The sequence below is a fragment of the Triticum aestivum genome, chromosome 6D (assembly GCF_018294505.1).
Source record: "Triticum aestivum cultivar Chinese Spring chromosome 6D, IWGSC CS RefSeq v2.1, whole genome shotgun sequence".
NCBI lineage: Eukaryota > Viridiplantae > Streptophyta > Magnoliopsida > Poales > Poaceae > Triticum > Triticum aestivum.
In genome coordinates, this window is record NC_057811.1 from 460,305,563 (window position 1) to 460,326,285 (window position 20,723).

A 20,723-nucleotide genomic window follows, 5' to 3' on the forward strand; every position below is an offset into this window, starting at 1 on the left:
GATGCGTACACCGGGGTCATCTGGCAGCCCTACACGGAAGCAGCCATACAAGCGAGATACCCTGCTGGTATGTCTGTGCTATGCACAAGGGACCGAGATTACTGGATGACAAAATCTAAGATCATCTTCGATGTCTTCGTCGAGGAGATGGCACAACAGAGGGTTATGAGGCAATTTGGTCTTCTGCAGTTGGAGCTACCTCCCCCTATAGAGAACCCGCTGCCAGCACACATCCACAGGTATTAACCAGTTTTTCAATGTTGCATTATCTTTCATAGTACTCCATTCGAAGCTTTAGGTAATTGTTGAACACACACCACAATTTTAGGACGACAAGGAAGGGCATGAACAGGACAACTGCTGACTGGCTAGTTAGACTAGAGCCGTATGTTATAGAATGGGAGACAGCAAACACAAATCTATGGCACGAGAATCACAATTTCGATCTCGATGAATTCAATCTCTATTTGCGGCGCTACATGACCGGAACACGGTTACGCATTGTTGAGTACTCCCACCCAGAGGAGATACCGGATCCTACTCCGTCGGATATGTACCCGAGCTATGATACTTCGGCTCTAGGCAGTACGCGGTAAGATATATTTTCTTTACGTAATGTTGTCACATACTTTGACGTGCAAGAGACAGACATTAATTAATCGTCATGGAAATTTGCAGGCTACCTTGACACGCGAACTCTACGACGACGTGACCACCTTTGGACGATCACTATCGTCTGGACCTCTTCTTCAGCATCGTCCAGTGGTACAGCCCTTCTTGGAAAGAATTCAGAATAAGATACGGACTGTGTACGAGGCTATCACGTGCACCCGGAGAACCGATGTTGTTCAGCACCAGCAGGAGCAGCCGCGTCACTCCATGCACCGACATCAACCACGTCCACGTCTAGCACCTCAGCCGACAGCCAGGCCACCCCGTCCTGACCAACCTGGCAGTTCTACGTGGCACCCGCAGCACTATGGTCCCACGTCGAGCTTCGTGTTTTCTCCACAGCCACAGCAACATGGTCCCTCGTCGAGCTTCGTGTTTTCTCCACAGCCACAGCAGCACGGTCCCTCGTCCAGTTTCGTGTTTGAGCCAGAGCAGACGTCACACCCAGCAGGTATGTGTCTTCATATTTACTGTTTTCAATATTAATTGACGCGACCTCATTCTTCATGATGATATGTTCCATCGCGTAGGAGCCTATGGATATCAGGCGTCTATGTCGGCATCACATGATACGTGGGGGAGTGATCAACATCCCGAGGACAACATACATGCTCAGATGTCGCAGCACACCCAGTGGATGAACATGTTTTCGACTCCTCCACCAGGCCCCACACAGGATACACAGCATCACCAGGGAGAGTCTGAGATTCCTCCTCGTCACGTTAGGGCACCCGACAGGTTGGGATGGTCCCCGATTCCAGATCCGCCTCCCCGCCAGGCCAGACGTCGTCACTGACGCTTCTATCTATCAGTAGAGACATTACCATCTATTTCTGTGTGAGACTTATGTCTATTCTATGTATGAGACAAATGACTATGTACTTATGTACGAGACATATGCCTACTCTATTTTAGTACTCTGTTATCAGAACTGCAAGATCAAATTTAGATAGAACATAATATTCATACAACGAGACATTACAAACAATTAGATAGAACTACAAATAAATTAAATGGTACGTAACTGAACTCACAACATACAGCATAAAAACTACATGAAGTCATCATCGTCATCCTCGATCGATGCAGAAACCTTGCCCTTCGATGATGAATAACCCTTTCCCGCCATATGTTCGCGCCAACTTTTTCCCGCCACCCGTTTCCTGCCACCCGTTTCCCGCCACCCGTTTCCCGCCAACCCTTTCCCGCCTTACCGCAGTCGTTCTTTCCCGCCATTTTCTCCTCTCTACCTATAAAACCCCCTTCAGACGGAGCTGGATAAGCATTGCAGTGTGGTGGTGAAGTTGGGGCAGTGTGGTCGAGGTGAAGCTGTTGTTCGTCGTTCTTCGTTCGAGCCGGAGCACCGGCAGTTTGGTGGCCGCCGTTCGTCGTTCTTCGTTCGCACGCACGCTTCAAGGGTATATTTCAGCCCACATTTTATTTATCGTAGGTGCTCCGGTAGTATTTTTTAATATATTTAGATGTCAACTAATTAGTTGTATTAGTTGCTCCGTTAATATTCTGTAATATATAGCTTCGTAATATATAGACATGTCTAATATTTGTTAGTGGGGATATTAAGGGGTAGGTTAGGTACTCAATGCGATTTGTGTGTTGCAGATGGCTAAGGGTACTCAGTGGGTGCTTAGCCCTATTGTTCATGTCCAAGGCTTTTCTCCAACTGTTGTGCAAGTTAGTGAAGTGGACATCACTTTTGATTGGTTGAAGACTACATTCATGTTGAAGCAAGGGTTGAAGGAAGACGATTTTGTGTACTACGTCAGCAGGAAGCAGTCAGATGGCCCTGGGGAAAGAAAATTGATTGACATAACTGATGATGGCAAGATTCAAGAAATGCTGAGCGAATGGGAATGGAAAAGGGTTGTTGAGTTGCATTGCTACAGGAAACCGAGTTATATGCGATGAATTTGTCATTCGAGATCCGCCTCCCCGCCAGGCCAGACGTCGTCACTGACGCTCCTATCTATCAGTAAAGACATTACCATCTATTTCTGTGTCAGAATTATGTCTATTCTATGTATGAGACAAATGACTATGTACTTATGTACGAGACATATGCCTACTCTATTTTAGTACTCTGTTATCGGAACTACAAAATCATATTTAGATAGAACATAATATTCATACAACGAGACATTACAAACAACTAGATAGAACTACATCTAAATTAAATGGCACGTAACTGAACTCACAACATACAGCATAAAAACTACATGAAGTCATCATCGTCATCCTCGATCGATGCAGAACTCTTGCCCTTCGACGATGAAGAACTCTTGCCCTTCGACGATGCAGAAACCGTGCCCTTCGATGATGAAGAACTCTTGCCCTTCGACGATGCAGAACCCGGAAGCGGCGGCATGAAGATATCATCTTCGTCCTCGCTCTCCTCAGTCCATAAACATGGATTATTTGCTGCAATCCTTCTGAAAGTTTCACTCTTCGGCACCACTACCTTCTTCCACCTGTCATGCAACCTAAGAAGTTCTTTACGTACCTCCTCATAGGTCCTTTCAGGCCACCCTGACCTACGTAATTGGTGAGCCAACTCATTCATTATGGTGTCACTACCGGTGAGTTCGTCCCATGGAACTATCCTATTATCCATCCTGAAATCGGTAGCTAGCCTCAGAAGAGTCCTGCTCATCCCAGGGTGAAAACTACGATCGAAAGGATAATGGGACATCTCAACTACACTACACTGCAATGCTTATCCACCTCCGTCTGAAGGGGGTTTTATAGTTAGACAGGAGAAAATGGCGGGAAAGTGAGCTCCAGTATGGCGGGAAAAGGGTGGCGGGAAAGAGTTGGCGGGAAATGGGTGGCGGGAAACGGGTGGTGGGAAACGAGAGGCGGGAAAGGGTTGGCGGGAAATGGGTGACGGGAAAGGGGTGGCGGGAAATGGGTGGCGGGAAAGCGAGCTCCAGTATGGCGGGAAACGGGTGGCGGGACAGAGTTGGCGGGAAATGGGTGGCGGGAAACGGGTGCCGGGAAACGGGTGGACGAGTGGCGGGAAATGGATGGCGGGAAAGGGGTGGCGGGAAAGGGTTCTGCGGAATACGTCAAAGTTTTACAAAATAAACAACCGATCGTTCAAAAAAAATGCTAGCCATGCACCAGTCGGCCCACAACAAGCCTAGTCGGCCCACTGCAGGCCTATCGGCCAACTGCAGGCCTATCGGCCAACTGCAGGCCTATCGGCCAACTGCAGGCCTATCGGCCAACTGCAGGCCGACTGGGCCTGATCTGGTCGCCGACAGCCCAATCGGTCAGCAGCAAGCTGATGGGCCACCAGTCGGCCTGCTGTGGGCTGACTGGGCTCAGTCGGCCTGCAGCGGGCCGACGGTGTATTATTTTTGAAAATTCTTTTTTCAGCGTAATATTTCTGTAATTTACAAAAAAATGTATTATTTAAAAAAAATGAGCGCCTACCCAGGGGCAGTGACACGCGTCGCGCCATCAAGAATTCCGGGGGTATAAAAAAGGAGAAAAATTGAAACCCAAGACTCTTAGTATATAGCGTCATTATTGACTCCATCAATATAATACACATATACACATACGGTAAAGGGCAATGGAGGTGTACTTAATACATAAGGCAAATGCGGGGCATCTCAGTCATAGACGATGACATCGGAAATAAAAATTATAAGTACTGTAGAGTCTGGCATAAAAGGAAAAACACTTTGATATAGCATTTATTTTGCAGCAAGTCATTAGCAAAATAAATAAATAAATGACTGAACATATTGGGAGAGCCTTAGTTGTTTTCATGGTGTACTAGTCTGACCGGTGACAGTGCTATCGTGGATGCGTTCGAGCTCCTTCTTCTTGTCATTAATCTGGCTGGTGGTGAGCTCGTTGTCTTGGAGCCAGCTTGTAGCCTCATCAACTGCGTCCTGGAGCTTGAGAGTGTTGCACATCTTGTATAGCAAACCCTCAATGTCGTTCCGTGCTTGTACCTTGTTCTTGTGCTCCTCATCCACGGCCTTGTACTCCTGGGCCTCCTTCACCATTCTCTGAATCTCCTCCATGCTAAAACGCCCCACGTCATGCATGATGGTTATCTTCTCCTTCTGAGCGGACTTCTTGTCTTCTGCCGAGACATGGAGGATCCCTTCTTCATCAATGTCAAACCGCACGTTGACTTTAGTGACCCCCTTAGGAGCCAACGTGAGGCCTGAAAGCGTGAGCCTGCCACGCATGCTGTTGTCGGCTGTCATGGCCCGCTCACCCTCGTACACGTCCAAAGACATGCCGGACTGGTTGTCCACACTTGTATCGAAGGTGTACTCCATCGTTGCGGGGATGGTGGTATTCCTCGGGATCATCACGGTCATGAGATCTCCCTTGACCCTTATGCCCTGTGAGAGGGGCGTGACGTCGATGAGATGCAGGTGGATGTCATGCTTCTTGTGGTCAGTGAGCATGGCGGCCAGGACGGTGGCTCCGTATGCGACGGCCTCGTCGGCGTTGATGCTCTGGCAGGGCTCCTTCCCATTGAAGAAGTCCTTGACGAGCTTGTGCACGCGGGGGATACGTGTGGAACCCCCCACGAGCACAACATCGTCCACTTTTACCTTGTTCACCTTGGCGTCCTCCAAGCACGTCTCAACGGGCTTCATGCATCTGCGCAAGAGGTCCTCGTTGAGATGCTCGAACAGGGCGCAATTGATGGGTGCGTGGAAGTCGATGCCCTCAAAAAGAGCTTCAATATCCACAACGGTCTGGGCCTGGGAGGAGAGCATCCTCTTGGCCTTCTCGCACGAGTTCCTCAGATTCCGGACCGCCTTCTTGTTGCCCCTGATATCTTTGTGGTTCTTCCTCTTAAATTCGTTGACGAAATGATCAACCATATTGTTGGTGAAATCCTCGCCTCCTAGGTGGCTGTCCCCGGAGGTAGCCATGACCTGCAAGACATCTTTCTTGACAACGACGAGGGATACATCCAGCGTCCCACCGCCCAAGTCATACACTAGCACAATGCTCTGTTTGGCGTTTCCCCACTTCCTCTCAAGGCTGTAGGCGATGGCAGCCGCTGTAGGTTCGTTGATAACGCGCAAGACATTAAGGCCGGCAATGGTGGCAGCATCCTTGGTCGCCTTGCGCTGGGAGTTGTTGAAGTAAGCTGGCACAGTGACCACTGCATCCTGGATGGTCGTTCCAAGGAAGACCTCAGCTGTCGCCTTCATCTTCTCGAGCACCATGGCGGAGATCTCCTCCGGCGAGAACTCCTTCTCCTTCCCAAGGTAACTCACCTTGATCCTGGGATTGTCGTTGCTGCCCTCCGTCACCTGAAATGACCAATACTTGGCATCCGTCTTCACCGACGCATCAGAGAAACTCCGGCCGATGAGCCGCTTGACATCTACACGGAGGAGTATGATGCCTCATATCTTGTTAATTAGTAGGGAAAAGTGACTAGCTATAGTCACCATGTGCTTGAATACATAGAGTATCAACAACAGAACGACATGTCTTATTCTTGAATTGTACAACAGAACAACACATACTTACCGAAGACAGTGTTGGATGCATTACGCGCGGCCTGAATATTAGCCCCCTCGCCGACGAGCTTGTCGTTCTTGGTGAAGGCGACACAGGATGGCGTGGTGCGGTCTCCCAGGTCATTGGCGACGATCTCCACACGACCGTTCCGCCATACTCCGACACAGGAGTAGGTTGTGCCGAGATCTATGCCGATCGCTAGCATGTCTCCTTCCATGGCCAAGACGAACCTATTCAACGTACGATTCTAGGGTGATACTAGAACAGGGAAACGGATAAGGACGAAGGGATATGTGGAGGCGAGGATAGGATTTATAGCCAATAGTCATGGGGTGGGTCTCTCCAATGTTCTACAGACAGAGGATGACTGAATCACATCAATCGTATTTCTGGCGGCAACCTGTAGGCAGCTCTTACTCCTCGATCAAGTATGGGAGTAAAACACTGAGTCATGTTTGCTACAAAAGAAATTCAGAATTGTTTATATTTTATTTTACAATTTTTCGTTTTTACTCTTATAAATAATCATTTTACAAATAGCCGTACTTGTCCAAATTTTGACCATTTACTTACCCATGGGTAAAGTTCCTTACCGTATCCCTTACCCTAATGGTTAAAACCCCATTGGGTATACGGGTACAGTTTGACTAATTCACATCTAGATATTTTTTAAGCATGTCACATCTAAGCTTCCACAAATGTATAATACAACAACAAGAAACAAAAAAAAACTAGCACAAAAAAAAATAGACCACAAACAGAATGGACACCAGCTTAGATGTGACATAACTAACTATGTCTAGATGTGTCCTAGACAGACCCATACGGGTAATGGGACATATTGACATCTGTTGCTCTAACCACTTGTGCATGCATAATTTTCGGATGCCATGCGAATGATAGACATATCCTACTCCAGGCGCTGGTCTGGGCGACGCTGGGTAAGCGGGAGCTGGTGGCTGCCATGGTCTTTTTCCGTCGACCTCGTCGACTAGTTCTGGCGGTGGTGCGGCCCGGTTGATCGAGCTCGGGGCTTTCCCCGGCCGATGTTCCCCAAAGATTTCATCCTCGTCGTGCGCGGCGGCGGGTGCTTTTAGAGATCCACAAATCAGCATTGTTGCGACGAAGCTTCTCCGGGTTATGGTGCTCCGTCTCCTTCTCCATCGGTGTCTTCAGCGGCGACGGATCTAGGAGGTGTTCACGAGGATTCTACATAGAGGTCTCCTGGGAGCGATGTGTGTTTTCTGTTTTTTATGAGGTCCTTTGTGTCAGGTCAGCTGCTGATGTCCTGGTGTGTTCGCGTTGTATCTGCGTGTTGTAACCTACTGTTAAGATGAATGTACACGCGGTTTCTTCTCAAAAAAACTATAATAGAGTTACAATAGTAGACCTCTGTAATAAATCACACATATAATTGTAAAGTTTGATCTAGTGTTTCCAGCAAGGAAAAACTAATCCGTATTACCACCCAATTATAAATGTAAACTATTATAGCCCAACACTTGTATATACATAAAAACCACGGTAATAATTACTTTTTTCGAATAGGGGCCCGACTCTTGCATCAAAGAGATTCGTACATCCTTGATTTTTTTTCATTCATTCCGTCAAGCAAGTTTTTTTTGACGGGATTCCGTCAAGCAAGTTGACAATGCACCATACCCACGAACACAATGATATAGGAATCAAATGGCCCCCTTATGCCCTGGCTACGGCCATCGCCAGATCATCGGCTAAAAACATAGATAGCGCCCCTTGTGCATGCTTCGAAAGCATTAGAGGGCCCACCTTGGCTTGGACCTCTTCCTCATTGAAAGCTCCTATGCCTCTGAAAATCAAGATTTTCGTTTGGGAACTTATTAGGGATCGCCTCCCTTCTGGCGTGGAGGTGGTGAAGCGTCATGGGCCGGGTGATGGCCCATGTCCCTTACATGCGGTCCCTGAATCAGGGACCCATATTTTTTTTCCTGTCCCGCCGCTCACTCTTTTGGAGCTTCATTGCAGAGGTTTGGGGCCTGATTGGCATATGCCCTAGACCTCGGGGAGTTCCTTGAAGTGCAAGCAAACCGTACCAGTAAGAGGAGGCACCTCTTCTGGCTTGTGTTTGCCGCGATGACCTGGACATTATGGACAATTAGAAATAAGATGGTAATCAAGCGTGTCTTCTTACGGTGTGCCTCTGACTCTGTGTTTAAATTATTATCCTTCTTGCATTAGTGGTAGCCGTTGTGTAGACAGCGGGACAGGGAGTAGCTGGACGGCATGATCGAGGCTCTCCTGAGGGTGGCTCGCCACCTATCTACGCCGACTAGTCACCGAGACTTACTCCTCACGGGGTTGTATCGCTTTCTTTTCCGCGTTGGGCATGATTGTGCTGTGGACCCAGTAGGCTATCTTTTCTTTTCGCACTTTGGATCTTGTCGATTGAACCTTGTATGAATATTGTTGCTTTATTTATAAAGAGAGTTTTTACGGTACCCTATACCGCTGACAGGGCAGAGAGCAGTATATTAAAATCGGACCGTTCATTTTCTGAGGGTAGGATGGACGTAGGTTTGTTGTCATGGGAACCTTAGCTATGTCGTAGGTCAGCACAGCAGATAATGGTGACCGGAAATAGATTTGTTGTCCCACGACTCCTCCACGATGTCCTTCTACCTCCTGCTCCGGTTGCTCGAGCCTGAACGGAGGCGCCCGCCGAGCGGTCGTCGTCGACCACGACCTCCGCCTCGAGCTCGTCTTCTTCGTCGCGCACCCGAGGACCACCGCTGGCATCTGCGTGCTCCCTCGCCTATCTCCATTGCGTTCCCGGCCATCTCGTTGCGTCCATCGAGCCCGTGCCGATCTGCCGCTCATCCCGGCCTCCTTTCACGTAGTTTTCGTCCACCGTAGCGTCGTCTCACTCAAGCCGGCGCCCTGTATGCCATGGACGTGTCCCTGGAGCTCATCCCACACGCACACACCCAGGACGCAGCCATGTGCGCACCAGTTCCCGCTCCCTGCCCGCAGCAACAACCGCATCACACGCGCCACAGCCCCGCAGTGACTGCTCCCGCCTCCCGCACGCGAGCAGCCCCGCAGCCTCGTGTCGCATCTCCGCTGTTAGCGGTCAGCGCAACCCTAGAGGGCAGGCCGTGGCAGCCAGCCGCCATGGTCTTACCTGCCCGGCACGGCCAGCCGCCTTCGCGGACGAGCTGTGTGCGCCGGGAGGCGTCGGCGTCGGTTCCAAGGTGCTCCACCTTGCCGGCCCATCCGTCCTTGGCTCCTTACCGCGGCGGTCCAGTCCCTGTAGGGCGAGACGGCGGGCCTGAAGTCGGCGACGCGGCCAATCACGGGTGAGACGGCGGTCGCTTCCGAAGGGCAGGTCGACCGAGACCGAGTAGATGAGCGCAAAGCTCAGACGCGGGGCACCTGCAGGTACGGGAGAGAGCAGCGGGGCGCCTGTGGATACGAAGACAAGGAAAGACTAGTCGCGGCCTCGCAGTGGAGCAGCGGTGTCGGCGTGGCGGGTCCTCTCCAGCGCTTAGCGGCAGGAGGAAAAGGAGGGTGGAGGGACGGGAGAGAGCTGCGGGGCGTTGATGGCGAGGAAGATGGCCTTGCAAGACAAACCTCCTGATTCGCCATAAAAGGCCAGGAGCACACCGGCGGCGGCTGGAACTCGCGTGGGCGCGGTCGGGAACGGCGAGGCGGGCCGGCGGGGTGGGCTGAATTTTCTTACTTCCCAAAATACCCTCGGGACTTGTATACTGGAGGAAAGGAGCGAAGCGGTGCAAAGCTATACTGCTCGCGACTCGATTGCCAAATTGGAGCAGTATAGATCGATCGCTACTATTAGATTTTACAAATGAACGGTTAATATTTGTCCCCGGGTACCTAAAAGAGCTCATTTATAAAACGGGATGAAAGCTTGTTTCAAGGAGGTATATACTGGAGTACTGCTTTAGTCACGCACACATCCGTACTACCTTACAAAAGTTCCTACAGCATACTAGGCTGGTTAGCAAGAGAACATGGCTTGTGACTTTGGCTCTGGCAAAGCTAGCTCTCCATCAGCCCATTTCAAGGAGGTAGATAGATCGAAGCAAAGACCCTCGAAGGGCCTGCAATCGACGCTACCACACCGTGAGACTGCGCAAAGCAAAGACTCTCTCTCTCTCTCTCTCTCAAAAAAAAACCCACTCTCTCTAAGATGTAGTTGTAATACTATAATGCAGCTGTGTTTACAAAAACTTCTTGGTTGCCTTGAGAAATACCGGCCATTCCGGACAGTGGAGCATTGGAGAGCCCCCATGGTTGGTGCCTATAAATCGAAGCCCTGCCGCCACACATCACTTACACCTCCTTATCTAGTTCCCCGTTACAGTATTTCACTACCTAGCCTAGAATCGTGCAAGTATTAGCCATGGCACAAGACAGGCTAGTGATGGGCGTCGATCTGGGCACGACCAACTCATGTGTTGGAGTCTGGCTGAATGGTCGCGTGGAGATCGTCCCCAGCGACCAGGGCACCCGCACAACGCCGTCCTGTGTCGCCTTCACCGACCGCGAGAGGCTCATCGGCGAGGGGGCCAACCATCAGGTCGCAACTAACGCATCCAACACCGTCTTCGGTAAGTATAGCTCCGTCCGTCCATCCACCCATTTGATATAGTATGTTGTATAGTTCAATATCATTCTCCTCCATGTAGATGTGAAGCGGCTCATCGGCCGGAGTTTCTCGAAGACCGATGCCAAGTATTGGCCATTTCAGGTGACAGAGGACAGCAACGACAATCCCAGGATCAAGGTGAGTTACCTTGGGAAGGAGAAGGAGTTCTCGCCGGAGGAGATCTCCGCCATGGTGCTCGTGAAGATGAAGGAGACAGCTGAGGCCTACTTCAACCGCTCCCGCCAGCGCCAGGCCGTGGTGCCCTTGATCACCACCGCTGTCATCACGGTCCCAGCCTACTTCAACGGCTCCCAGCGCCAGGCCACCATGGACGCGGGCTTCATCGCCGGCTTCAATTTCATGCGCATCATCAACGAGCCTACCGCTGCGGCCATCGCTTTCAGCGTCAACAGGGATTGTAGCAAGAGCACTGTGCTCGTGTATGACCTGGGCGGTGGGACGCTGGATGTATCCCTCCTCGTTATCAAGAAAGGTGTCTTGCAGGTCATGGCTACCTCCGGGGACAGTCACCTAGGTGGCGAGGATTTCACCAACAATATGGTTGACCGTTTCGTCAACGAATTCAAGAGCAAGAACCCTCATATCAGAAGCGATATCAGCTGCGACAAGAAGGCACTGGGGCGTCTACGGAGATCGTGCGAAGACGCCAAGAGGAGGCTCTCCACCGTCCCTCTTATCCCGGTGGAGGTCGACGCCCTTTTTCAGGGTATCGACTTCCAGTCCACCATCACCCGGGACCAGTTCCAGGAGCTCAACGTGGACCTGTTCAGCAGATGCATGGAGCCCGTTAGGAGGTGCTTGGCGGACGCCAAGATGGACAAGAACAAAGTGGACGATGTTGTCCTCGTCGGGGGCTCCACACGGATCCCTCACGTGCTCAAGCTCGTCAAGGACTTCTTCGGTGGAAAGGAGCTTTCCAGGAACATCAACGCTGACGAGGCCGTCGCATATGGAGCCACCGTCCAGGCCGCCGTGCTCACATTCCCGGGCCTAAACCTCCCCAAGGTCTTGGACATCACGCCCTTCTCACATGGCATTGGCATGCCCCAAGGAGTCATGTGCGTGCTGTTCCCCAGGAACACCACCATCCCCACACGATGGTCCAATGAGATGGAATTCACCACAAGGAAGGGCAACCCGTCCAGCTTGGACATCAAGCTGTACGAGGGCGAGAGGGCATCGCTTTCGGTCCTAAGCTGGTCCAATGCAATCAAGGTTTTATTCCGCATGGACGTAAACGGGATGCTGCGTGTCCGGGCAACTGACCATGAGTCTGGTCAGGAGGGCAAGGTAACCATCAGGAATAACGTGAGGCGTCTTAGAACTGAGGAGATTGAGAGAATGGTGAAGGATGCCAACAATTACAAGGCCCAGGATGAGGATTACAGGAAGAATGTACAAGCACGGAACGACATTGAGAATTTGTTGTACACTATGGCGAACACTATCATGAAACTCCAGGACTTGGTTGCAAGATTGCTCCTTCACGAGGCAACTCCGGAAGAAGAAACACAAACTCCAGCATATCAGGACTCAGCTGCAAGATTGCTCCCGGAGGCAACTCCAGAAGAAGAAACACAAACTCCAGCACACCAGGACTCAGCTGCAAGATTGCTCCTGGAGGCAACTCCAGAAGAAGAAACACAAACTCCAGCACATCAGGACTCAGCTGCAAGATTGCTCCCGGAGGCAATTCCAGAAGAAGAAACACAAACTCCAGGACACCAGGACTCAGCTGCAAGATTGCTCCTGGAGGCAACTCCAGAAGAAGAAACACAAACTCCAGCACACCAGGACTCAGCTGCAAGATTGCTCCCGGAGGCAACTCCAGAAGAAGAAACACAAACTCCAGCACATCAGGACTCAGCTGCAAGATTGCTCCCGGAGGCAACTCCAGAAGAAGAAATACAAACTCCAGCACACCAGGACTCAGCTGCTAGATTGCTCCCGGAGGCAACTCCAGAAGAAGAAACACAAACTCCAGCACAACAGAACTCAGCTGCAAGATTGCTCCGGGAGGCAACTCCAGAAGAAGAAAAACAAACTACAGAGCAACAGGACTCAGCTGCAAGATTGCTCCCGGAGGCAACTCCAGAAGAAGAAACACAAACTACAGGAGACCATGCGGATTGCACACCAGGACTCATGCAATATATCTTCCGCTGGGGAGCCCAGAATAAAGGGAAGAAAAAGATACAAGCACAGAAAGACAGCATTAAGAAACTTCAGGACAGTATAACGAAACTCCAGGAGACAGCTGATGCGACCATAAAATGGCTTCAAAACCAGGAGCTTACCACCAATGACATGATTGCCAGGAAAAATCTGATCCAGAGCATCAACAAACAGATTGAGAGGGCCTCTCACTAAATCTTTCACGAAAAAGGGAATGTTCAATTAAACTATTGCTAAAAAAGTTGAATAAAAGTATGTTTTTCCGTGCTTGTCAGATTCGATGGAACTTCCAATTTTTTATTTGTGTGGCATATTTATTTTGGTTACTTAATTAAAAAGAGCTCTTTATTCAACGGACAAGTATCTTTGAACCGTTATTGTAGATGTGAGAGTTATGATGGCATTTTTTCAAGTTGAGTTTTGTAATGGTATTTTTACAAGTGGTGAAAATTGGAGTGACATAGATCACTACCAGAATTTACGTAGTTGCCGATGGCCTCATCTATGCCGACGGCCCCCGTCTGCATAGATGAACATATCCCGACGGCCTTGGGCAGGCCGTAGGCGTAGGAAAGCCGTCGGCATATGTCTATCTATGCCGACGGCCCCCGTCGGCATACTACGGCCGTCAGGACCGCTCACGATACGCCTACGGGTGCCGTCGGCATATATGAGGCCGTCGACATAGCCCGGGCCCGCCTACCCGGTCAGCGGCGTCCGTTTGACGGCGTCGGAACTACGCCGACGGGGCTAACGGCGGCCGTCGGCATACCTAGGCCGACGGCTAAGCCGTTGGCATATATATATGCTGGCATCACCGATCCGCGCCGTCTCCACGTCATTAATCCGAGAGGAGGGGGGGGGGGTCTGTGGTGTGACAGAGGTATGCCGACGGAATAGCCGTCGCCGTAGGGCTGGCCCATGCTCTCTGCTACATCATCAATCCGCGTGCATCGCCACATCATCGATCAATGGCATTGTAGCTCCGTGTGCTCAGCTATGCCGACGGCCTTGCCATCGGCATAGCTATATTTTATTTATATTATTTATTATTTTCTTTTTTTACAATATAAATGTGCCTTATATAAACAAAAATCATACCCCAATGGTATATCGATTGCCCCCCTCACGAACGTCGCTGGTGCCGTGTCACGGAGGGGGGAAACGGTCGACACAGAGGGGATCTGGTTAGAGGTGGGCTTCAGGGTGTAGCTATGCCATCGAAACATCGCACGGGTCCTGATGCATGTGTGAAAGTGTTGTGGCATGCGTAGACACCCGTGTTGGGCTCCGTGGTGTGTCCCCCCTCCACGGATGGCAGTGCCGCCGTCACTTGGAGGGGGGAAGCGTGCGGGTGCGGTAGAACCGGAGGGAATCTAGTGGTGGGTTGGGTCCAGACCGTGTTCGGGGATGTTGCTATGGGCTAACCTATCGCGACCAGGTGGAAGATTCCACTGGTAAAAGTCCGTCCGGTGATAGTCAAAGGGCTAGATCTCCTGGTCAACTGGGATTCAAGGTGGGCTTCGGGGTGTAGCACTGCCACCGAAACATCGCACGGGTCCTGATGCATGTGTGAAAGTGTTGTGGCATGCGTAGACGCTCATGTTGGGGCTCCGTGGTGTGCCCCCCTTCACGGACGACAGTGCCACCGTCACTTGGAGGGGGGAAGCGTGCGGGTGCGGTAGAACCAAAGGGAATCTAGTGGTGGGTTGTGTCCAGATCGTGTTCGGGGATGTTGCTATGGGCTAACCAATCGCAACCAGGTGGAAGAGTCCACTGGTCAAAGCCCGTCCGCTGATAGTCAAAGGGATAGATCTCCTGGTCAACTGGGATTCGGGGTGGGCTTTGGGGTGTAGCTATGCCACCAAACGCACGGGTCCTGATGCATGTGTGAAAGTGTTGTGGCATGCGTAGACGCCCGTGTTGGGGCTTCGTGGTGTGGCCCCCCTCCACAGACGGCAGTGCCGCCGTCACTTGGAGGGGGGAAGCGTGCGGGTGCGGTAGAACTGGAGGGAATCTAGTGGTGGGTTGGGTCCAGACCGTGTTCGGGGATGTTGCTATGGGCTAACCTATCGCAAGCAGGTGGAAGAGTCCACTGGTCAAAGCCCGTCCACGTGTCAAGGAGGGGGGAAACTAAAAAACAAAAAAGTAATAATTGTTTTATAAAAAACACCGGCATCCGTCATGGAAAACGGACAATCACCGTGAAACCTTCAGCGCCCGGGTCGGCCACTGAAAGGTTCACAGTAATTGTCGGTTTTGTTCACCGAAGTCTAATCAATACCGGAGCTTATAACATATGGATTAGTGAACTATTTAAACACGTCATATTGCTTGTCCCTGGGCGAGGTGGGACTATTTTTTCTTCTAAAAAAGTGGTTGGCATCTATGCCTACGGCCTTGCCGTAGGCATAGGCCTCGAATCTATGCCGACGGCCTGGCCGTCGGCATATGGCCTCTTATCCACTTGCCGGCCCTTCCCTTGGCAGGTGGGACCAAGCCTATGCCGACGGCAACCGTCGGCATAGGGCCATCCTTATCCACTCGTTCCACCGTGGCCACTCATTTACCTGCCCCTCCTCCAACCCCCTCCTCCTACTCCCCGACCCCGACCCACGCCGGGCCGCCGCCCGAACCCGACCCCCACCCGCGCCGCCGCCCGACCCCGACCACCACCCGCCCCGCCTCGACCGACCCGCGCCACCGCCGACCCGCGCCGCAGCCACCCCGCCCTGCTCCTACCCCATCCCGACCCGCCCTACGCCATCGTGCCCCATGCCGCCCCGCCCCGCTACCGTCCCGTCCCGCGCCGTCGTCGCAAGGCCTTGCTCCGCCCCTCCCTGCGCTCCCCGCATGGCTCCTCCCCCATCCCGACCTCGTCCCCGCCAGCCCGGCCCCGCCACAGCGCCAACCTGCGACATCCCGCCCCGCTAGGCCGCTGCCCCGCCTCTACCTGACCTTCTCCGGCCTCCTCCGCCGCCACCCCTACCACTTTCCTCCTGGCCGCGCCCCTGCCTCGTCCCGGCCGCCACCCACAATGAGCTCCTCTCCCTCTCATCTCACCCGGTCTTAATTTTAGATGGATGAATGAATATATGTTAGGTAGATGTTTTTTAGATGGATGGATGAATCACGGTTGTTGAATGAATTGATAGGCTGGATACAGTTTTTTTGTTTTTGTTGAATGGATTGATATGTTGGAGGGATTGACTTGTTCTAGTGTTAGAGGGATGGAGATGTTGGTTAGATACTTGATATGATATATAGATAGATGTTTTGTGAAGTAGATAGATAGACAAATGTTAAAATTTGGATCATGGTTAGTGGTTACTTCATCATGATGATCTTGCTAAAAAAATTGAAATTAAATTTTGACAATTGACTGAGATTAGATGATCTAAGTTGTTCTTTCGGTGGAATTTGCAGGCCTTGTGGTGTTGCATTTCATCGGAGTGACCGTCGTCCGATGCGTTGGTCCCTGAGCATCCCTCTGTTGTTCGACTCCTTCCCCTACAACCGAGGGTGAGCTACAAGTCCATCTCCTCCATTTTTTCGTGTAACTAGATTTCATTCTCAAGTCAAGTCACGTAACCTAGGCGTCTCCCGTCCGAAAGGGTTGCATCGATAAATATGCATTCAATTGCATATTTATCACCTCAGCTCTTTCGGATTGTCCAGCGTTTTCCACGGACAACCCGAGGATGTGTAGATTGGGTACGTTCTCCATGTTCTACCCCGTTCTAAGACAGGATTTCGGCGGTGCCTCCTCGTTGTTCTCCGGAGCACATTCTCTTGTCTATTTGCCAAGACGTGTATCTGGAGAACAGCAGGGAGGTGCTGCCGAAATTTTGTCTCAGAACGGGGTAGAGCATGGAGAACGTACTCAATCTACACATCCTCGGGTGGGATTAGGACCCATCTTTACCTATTAGAGATGTAGGTGGATTCAACGCGGTAGAAAATGAAAATTTGATGTGATTAATTTAAATGAATCCTTAATTTAGTTGTGTGGCTCCCAATAAAGCAGAGGATGGCAGATAATCAGTGGATGTACAGTGGTTTTATCCATCGGAATCGAGTAACATCAGAGTGGATCGCCAAACCGATGTGTATTTGAAGGAGATATTTCGTAGTCCAATGAGAATTATCCCACCATGCCCCTGTGTGAGATTTGCCAAACGTCACCATAGAAATTAGAAGGACATGATTGACCACCTTCTCACGCACGGATATATGCCAAACTTGGACATGCCGCTGATAAACTTAGCCGAGCAGGACCGTGGTAGAGAGGGGGTGATGCGACAACACATCGATGGTTATGCGGATGACGGGGTCAGGGACATGCTAGATGATGCCATTGCTGCAGAAATGACACATGCAACACCTTCAGAGAATGAATCGGAGGTGTGGGAGGCAACCGCAAAGGCCTTATTGGAGGTCTTGGCCTCGTCGAAGAAACCTCTTTATACGGGTGCGAAAATATCTCAGCTAGATGCCATCCCGCAACTGATTGCAGTCAAGGCTGAGTACAGCTGTAGCCAGAAATGCTTCGAAGCATTCCTGGGAGTATGGGCTAACAGCCTCCCTGAGGGTCATGAACTGCCAAAAATCATGTATGCTACAAAGAAAATCATGAAGGCACTCTCTATGGAATATGAGAAAATAGATGTTTTTCCGAAGAATTACCTTTTGTTTAGGCACGAGTATGTGGATGACAACTACTGTAGGGAGTGCGGTTCGTCTCGGTACCTTGAGGTGGTCAGTGAGGATGGTGAGAAAAGGCAGCTAGCCATCCCCGCTAAGGTTCTTCGGTATCTCCATTTCATAGAAAGACTGCAACGCCTTTTCATCATGGAGCAGTCTGCCAAAATGATGAAGTGGCACACGAAAGGTATAAGGTACAATCCAAATAAAATCGCACATCCATCGGAAAGCGAAGTATGGAAGTCGTTCGATGAAGAATACCCCGAGGAAGCAGCCGAGGCTGGGAATGTCAGAATAGCCATATCAGGTGATGGGTTCAATCCACATGGTATGTCGTCCAATCCATATAGTTGCTGACACATGTTTGTAATTCCGCTCAATCTCCCTCCCGGTGCCCTAATGCAACGCAAGACCATGTTCTTGTCGCTCATCATTCCGGGGCTTGAATACTCGGGGAAGCAATTGGGTGTGTTTATGCAGCCGCTGATGTATGATTTGCACCATTCTTGGTACTTTCCGACGTTGATATACGACCGGGATCTGCAGAGAAATTTCTTGATGAAAGTTTGGTTGCACCATGCATGACTTTCCCGGCTATGCTCTATTCTGCGGATGGTGTACAAGTGGGAAAATGCCATGCCCAGTGTGCATGCAGGCTCTGCGAATGATTTGGCTGATTAAGGGTGGCAAGTATGTAGCCTTTGACCTGCATCGACAGTTCCTCCCTCCAGACCATCCAGACAAGGAAGACAAGAAGAACTTCATGAAAGGCCGGGTTGTTCATGAAGTAACTGAGATTCCAACATTTTCGGGGGCAGATGTTCATGCTCAGCTGAAAGCTCTCAAGCCTAAAGTAAAAGGCAAAGCCAAAGCCAAAGCCAAAGGTTTCGAGGGATATGGTGAGACGCACAACTAGACTCACATTACCCCCTTCTCGAAGCTTCCTTATTTCACGGACCTCAAACTTCACTACTAGGGAAAACCTTATACACAGAACATTAGCAGTAGCGGGGGTTAAAAAGAGGCATTGCTGGTACTTAGCAGCAGCGCGTATCCACATCAGGCGCTGCTGCTACAGATATAGCAGTAGCGCTGCAAGGACGAAGGGCGCTACTACTAAAATTGCCAAACCGTTGCCGCTGGGCAAAGTGTAGTAGTAGCGCGTACGCCTCAAACACGCTACTGCTAAGTAGTTTAGCAGTAGCGCTTTCCCCTAACACGCGCTACTACTAAACCCATCCTATCTTCTTCCTCCAACCATCCCTCACTCTCCCCCTCTCCACTCCCACTCTCACTCTCCCACGCACGTCGTCCGCCGCCATCGCCGATGTACGGCCCTCCCCCACCACCGCATTGCCGTCGCCGCCCTCGCTCCTCCGTCCTCACTCCTCTGGTCACGTCCTCCTCCCTCCTCCGTCTGTGACCCTCCTCCCTCCTCCGGCCGCGTCCTCCTCCCTCCTCCAGTCGCGTCCTCCTCCCTCCTCCGTCCGTGACCCTCCTCCCTCCTCCGGTCGCGTCCTCCTCCCTCCTCCGTCTATGACCCTCCTCCTCCTCCTCCTCCAACCGCCCTCCTTCCCTCCTCCCTCGGCCTCCCACCCCCTCCTCCTCTCTCCTCCTCCCTCCATCTCTCCTCACTGATAATGTAGTTTATTTACTATTTTTAGTAAGTTCTTAATTTACTTTATTTAGTAAGTGATATTTAGTAAGTACTTAATAGAAGTAGTTTATTCAGTAAGTGCTTAATTTAGTTATGTTAGGTTTATATATAAGATAATTTAGGGTTTCACTAAGGTATTTTTAGTAAATCTTAGGGCTAGAACTAGGATGTTTTAGACATAGTTTGTTAGGGCTATAACTAGAAAAGTTTAGTAATAGAAAACTAGGGAATAGTTTTTTTGAATATAAAATAGTTTTTTGAATAGGATAGAAAACTAGCGAATAGGTATAGAATTTTTTTGTAATTTTGTTTTTCAATATAGTAATGTATTGGAAAATTTAATGATTTTTATGTCATTATCACTTTGTCATCAAAGAATGCTATATGAGATTTGATGATCTAAAATTTTCACTCGGTGGAATATGCAGGCTTTGTAGAGTTGTGTCTCCTTGGAGTGATCGTCATCGGGGCTACCTCTAGCTACTTCCTCTACACTCGAGTCGGTGACCTAAAAGTCCATCTCCTCCTTCTCTACTCCTCGGTGTGTTGAATAGAGTAGAACTATGGTATTGAGTCGGTGAGCTCATGTGCGAATGCTTATGACAATTGATCCGGATGGAATTGCAAGTTAAGCATCCTTGTATGTGATGGACATCTTTGTATCGCAGGGAAAATCCGAGTGACCTATGTTTTGCCGGAGTGTTGATTCATTTCCGTTCCGGCAAATTTCAGGCTCTTGATATGTCCTATTTTAGCAAAGGTCATGCCGGATTTTTCCGTGAATTTAAGCATGGCTTGTGCTAGAATATGTAGGAAATATCGAGTGCCCCGGATTTGCTAGAAAGAGAATTAAACGACATTTTGAGTTGACTTTAAGTCCGTCGGGGCTACATACTTGTGCTAGAAGAAGAATGCCGACTATTGTCGTGGGGGTCGCTTCTCCTTATTCTCTTTGTTCTAGACCTTTGTTATGCACTAGGGGAAGAAGGAGTAGCGACCATCATCGACGGTCGAAAAATCGGTGAGGGAGTGTCCACCATATATGAGAGAAGAAGAATGCCGACTGTTGTCGTGGGGGTCACTTCTCCTTATTTTCCTTGTGCTAGATATTTGTAATGCACTAGGGAAACGAGGAGTAGCGACCACCAGCGACGGTCGCAATATCAGAGAGGGAGTGCCCACCATATACGTGAGATGAGAGTTTAGGAAGGAAGACTCGACAGACCTAAAGTCCACCCGTTGCATATTGAGTAATAGTGATCTGTGTGTTGAGTTTCCTGGTAGTTGCCTTATTTTTAATTAATGTTTCAACTATGA

The 20,723-nt window shown here is 50.3% G+C and overlaps 2 protein-coding genes across 2 annotated transcripts; one reads left to right on the forward strand and one right to left on the reverse strand.

The window, feature by feature from the left end:
- Positions 1-4,361: 4,361 nt before the first annotated feature.
- On the reverse strand, positions 4,362-6,460 carry LOC123141999 (heat shock cognate 70 kDa protein). The gene is made up of 2 exons (XM_044561037.1): positions 6,211-6,460; positions 4,362-6,061 (listed from the first exon to the last, which is right to left on the reverse strand). Exons 1-2 carry the CDS (start codon positions 6,416-6,418, stop codon positions 4,464-4,466), a joined length of 1,806 nt encoding a protein of 601 aa, XP_044416972.1. The 5' UTR covers positions 6,419-6,460; the 3' UTR covers positions 4,362-4,463.
- Positions 6,461-10,284: 3,824 nt separating this feature from the next.
- LOC123142000 (heat shock 70 kDa protein) lies at positions 10,285-13,267 on the forward strand. The gene is made up of 2 exons (XM_044561038.1): positions 10,285-10,811; positions 10,890-13,267. Exons 1-2 carry the CDS (start codon positions 10,604-10,606, stop codon positions 13,238-13,240), a joined length of 2,559 nt encoding a protein of 852 aa, XP_044416973.1. The 5' UTR covers positions 10,285-10,603; the 3' UTR covers positions 13,241-13,267.
- The last annotated feature ends 7,456 nt before the right edge of the window (positions 13,268-20,723 follow it).